Source organism: Anguilla anguilla, chromosome 8 (genome assembly GCF_013347855.1).
Source record: "Anguilla anguilla isolate fAngAng1 chromosome 8, fAngAng1.pri, whole genome shotgun sequence".
Lineage (NCBI taxonomy): Eukaryota > Metazoa > Chordata > Actinopteri > Anguilliformes > Anguillidae > Anguilla > Anguilla anguilla.
In genome coordinates this window covers 41,989,215-41,993,690 of record NC_049208.1, presented here as the reverse complement: position 1 = coordinate 41,993,690, position 4,476 = coordinate 41,989,215, and the positions used below count along the sequence as shown (strand labels likewise).

At 36.4% G+C, this 4,476-nt stretch overlaps 1 protein-coding gene across 1 annotated transcript; it reads left to right on the top strand.

Moving 5' to 3' along the window:
- Positions 1-845: 845 nt before the first annotated feature.
- On the top strand, positions 846-4,272 carry LOC118234489 (WEB family protein At4g27595, chloroplastic-like). Its single transcript, XM_035431049.1, has 11 exons — positions 846-1,166; positions 1,408-1,469; positions 1,694-1,795; positions 1,968-1,989; positions 2,119-2,195; positions 2,284-2,361; positions 2,611-2,783; positions 3,077-3,209; positions 3,361-3,438; positions 3,570-3,742; positions 4,210-4,272. Exons 1-11 carry the CDS (start codon positions 1,064-1,066, stop codon positions 4,223-4,225), a joined length of 1,017 nt encoding a protein of 338 aa, XP_035286940.1. The 5' UTR covers positions 846-1,063; the 3' UTR covers positions 4,226-4,272.
- Positions 4,273-4,476: the final 204 nt, after the last annotated feature.

Here is a 4,476-nt window from a genome sequence, read left to right as displayed (position 1 = left end):
GGGTACCAACCCTCACATTTTCTCTTTAGATGGTGTTCTATGATCATATAACTGAAAAAAAAAATGTTTTGTATAGCAACTCAGACCTGGCATAACTGTAAGAGCTGTTACATTTATACAAACGGGGACATCATGTTTTTTATATAATGCAATTCACAAACAATTGTCACAATATGCTTCACAGACAACCCTGGCCAAAAGGCATAGCATATTGAGACTTAAAATAACCATTTCCTGATAATGTTCAGTTAAAAATGGTACAACCAGTATTCTTAGTTACTGTACTTCAAAAAGCATGAAAAATCCACATTTCTCTCCACAAAATTATATTTAATTTCTGTTTTTGGTCCCAACTTGGCTAGGGCTGTATTTTGCCATAGTCTTCAGCCAATCACAATGCACCGTTACAATAGATGTGATCAGTATGTGTGTCACATGCAATAAAACAAATATATCTTTGATGAAGAACACAGGATGAAAAGATCAGATTAACAGAGATGTATCTGTATTTTTCCAAACTGGTTGAATTTTCAGAGATAGATGACTATATATGCTCCAAACATGCAGAAACAAGACACAATTTAAAGTTTTTAGTTTTACTGTGCAAGACAAATTCCCTTGTGGGATATTCTGTTTTTTCCACTGCATATTTATCTGTAAAAAACATAAAGTTATTATCAAAGTAAATATCAGTATTGTTACAGTCTTTCAACTTCAGCACCATGGAGAGAAATGTTGATATTCCAAGTATAGAATTCCAAGTGGCCAATGGAATACAGTGCCTACTGTTGCCTTGGCAACGAAGATGCCAGTAGATGCAATTTGAAAAATTCTTTCTGCTTTGTAGAACTCCAGTAAATATTATGTTTTAAATGATCATGTGTATTATGACATCACAATGGATGTCCTTCACTATATATGCAACTCACTGATTCAATTACACACAATTGCTATTCTTAACATTATTTGAAATATTGCATTGGTTACATTATTGGTTTAATGTATTAATTTACTTGTATTGTTTTTCAGGAATTGTTGTTAAAACATATATTTAGCATAGCATATGAGCATGCCATCCAACGTGTTTTCACACTGGCGGCTGCTTATCCTTCCCTTTTCCCTTTTCCTTGTGCTTTTCCTAACACCTGTGACAATTTCCAACTTCGGTAAGTTGAGGAGGGTGAATTTTAATTTGAAACCTGTGACCCTGGTTTTTTTTATGAATACTGTGGTGTACATTTCTAGAAAGTACTGTAGTTTAATAATAGGGGTTTTTATGTAGGAGGGTATATTCCTATAATGTACAGTACCTTGTTTTGCTTGTATTAAAGAGAAGGCACTGTTCTGTGAATTTTGATTTCAGTAATATTTTGTCTGTAATCAGTATTTCCTTCATTTTTTCCCCAGTGCAAATTTCCCCTGTGATCCCTACATTCTCTACTGATGGACTTCTTCAGCTGTCTGACTCGGTACATTATGCTAGTTTGTTAAGGATTTATTATTAATTACAGCATGTATATTATGTGATACATTGATATCAGAAATACCACGTTGCCATGGGTTTGCTTCCTCGAATAACCTTGATGAAGGGTATCAATGTGCATTTTAACTGATGGGGATTGGCCTATTATGTACCCAGCTGAGGCTTTGTAAAATCATTAAAGATCATGTTGTTTTTATGAATCTTTTTCAGCTTATCACCCATCTACCAGAGGGCTGGAGACCAGGCCCTAGCATAGGAGATACCATCCTACTCCTGCTATGGGTGTTGACAGTATGGAGGACCGGGTCAGCTGTAAGCTCTTCTTTCACTGTGTCTGCTGCCTGCAAATAGTCCCAGAGCCCTTACCTATGGCCTTCTCCATGATTACATGATCAAAACATGTTCAGCTACTGTAATACAGTGAAGTTTATGTCAAGGGTATTGACTATTTTTTTCTCTTTTGTCTCCCTTCTGTTGTCCTCAGGTAAAAAAGAGGATATACCAATGTAAGTTCAAAACAGTTTATTGAGCACATTAGTATATTTTTTAACACCTTACAGTATTGATTACACATGTGTCAGCACTTTAGTGAATAAGAAGGTTTGATTTTAACCTTGGGTTTTCATTTTGTTTAGGGCCTAAAAAGAAGGTAGCGAGACTTTCTGCGGAAAGAAATGCTGCCATAAATGAAATTTTAGATCTGCACAAAAAGGTGAGTTTCAGACACTCTTTTTTATGATTTTTGCTATATTTGTTGGGAATACCTTTTACTAATAATTTCTCGCACTTGTCCATTTTAGAAAGAAGACCTTGAAGACCAGTTCAAGAGGATGAGGAACACCATAACTTCCCTTATGATGGACTATTGGCTTCTCAAAGTAAAGAGTGAACATTGTGATTTCCAATAAATATTAGCATTGTGCTACATTGTGCTATCTTTACATCAGAAATACCTTCATAGCTGTGATTGTTGCATGTACTTCACGACAAAAATAAGAGCATTCACCGATTAGACATTTTGTTGAATTTATTGTGTGTATTTTTTATACAATTATATGAATTTGAAGAAACAAAACATTACAATATCTCATGACCATTTCAATTTATATCATTTACTTTTCAAAAAGGAGTCATGCAAGGCATACGAAGCGACAACTTTGGCTTCAGAGAAGATGAATCGTGGACTGAAGATCAACCTAGAGAACCAGTTGAAAGACCTGGAAACGGAGGCAGAAATCTTAAGAACCAGCCTGAAGATGACTGCCAAACGACTGCAACAGCGTGAGGGCTTTCTACAACAGTAAGTTTCAAACTTCGGAGGAGAAAGCTTTGAAGTGACAGGACAATGGTTTTATAATAATTGTTGTTGCAATGATATTGGTAAATGTAAATGTAACCGATAAGATAAGCCTTTCACTCTGGATTAAGCCCTGCAGTATGGCAGAAACTGTGTCCGTACTGAATTTTAAAATTTTTATTTGTGGTGAGGGATATATACAGTTATTGGACATAATAAAGGCATTTAAAGAATAATTTGTAAAAAATAGTCTCAACACCCGGTGGTCTCTATCTGCTGTGGTCTGTGTTTCTTAGGAAACTAGTGCAAGAGAAAATTCTTCGTCAGGAGTCAGAAGCAAGACTGTACTCGGAACGTAAAGCTTCTGAACAGACCACAAAGAAAACGAACACGGACCATGAAAAAAGAGAGAGTTCATACAAGAACCAGGTGAACAAGTCCAGCTAATCCAAATTCACTGTAGTACTTTTCCCATTGCATACATCACTTGTTTAGGTTTTTGTTATTGTATGCACACTGAATAATATTTGGGAACAATGCTAATCATCATGTTTCCTTTCCTTTGCTTCTCCAATACCAGATTGAGGAACTCACAAAAATTTTGACTAACATGGAAACACTGCTGCACTCTGCCAAATTTGAAAATGAGATGCTGAAGGTGAGAAGCTGAAATGAGCCTATAATTCACGAGCCAATATTGTCAATAGCACTTTGATTACTTTGTGATCATGTGACTCATGGCAGAAAGTGTAGCAATTTCTTGTTTCCACAATTTAATATTTAAAACAGGAATCCAGCAAGGCCTACCAGGCAATGACCGTCAATTCGGCTAAAGAAATCCTTAGGGTCAAGACAATCATTGAAGAGGAGCGTAGCAGACACCATGAAGAGATTAACGCCCTCAAGACCCAGCTAAACATGGTCACCATTCAGGCTCAGGAAAAAGAGACCACTTTACAGAAGTAAATATCAAGTAAAACTGTCGTGAAAAATGGACTTTGACGTGACAGACTAACTACAAACTAGATTGTTGTACTATAAATTCGTAATTTGTTCAAAGATTTATGGAGGATGTAACTAGCTATGGGACATAATGAGAAGTATTTGAGAGTACAGGAGTAACAATATAATATTGATAATAATTGTGCACTCAAGGACTTAACACTCCCTGCTCTGCTGTGGTCTGTGTCTCTTAGAAAACTTGCTCAGGAGAAGGCCCTCTACCAGGAGACAAAGGCTGTATTAAAAGAAACTCATTTGGAGTGGGAAGAGAAACAGGAATTAGACAAGGCTCAGGTGACAGCGAATGCTAGCGTAATACTTCTCCCACCACAACAATCACTTGTCTGTTGTTTTGGATTTGATTTATTAATTTATTGGTTTTGAAACTAACTGCAATCCTGATGTTCCCTTTGTTTGTTCAATTTAGATCAAGGAACTGTTAGAGCGACTGGCAAGTGCACAAAATTTAGCCACATCTACCAAATCTGAAAATGAAGAGCTAAAGGTAAGAAGCTGATTTTTGCCAAAAATGTCAAAAATGCCGTACGAATGTGGTTATCATGTGAGATGCCTGAAAAGATCAAAAAGTGCTCAAAATGCAGTGACTAAGCGATTTCATATTTTAAACAGGAGTCTTGCAAGGCCTTCCAGCTAATGATGAAAGATTTGACCGAGGAGATGCTTGGGCTGAAGG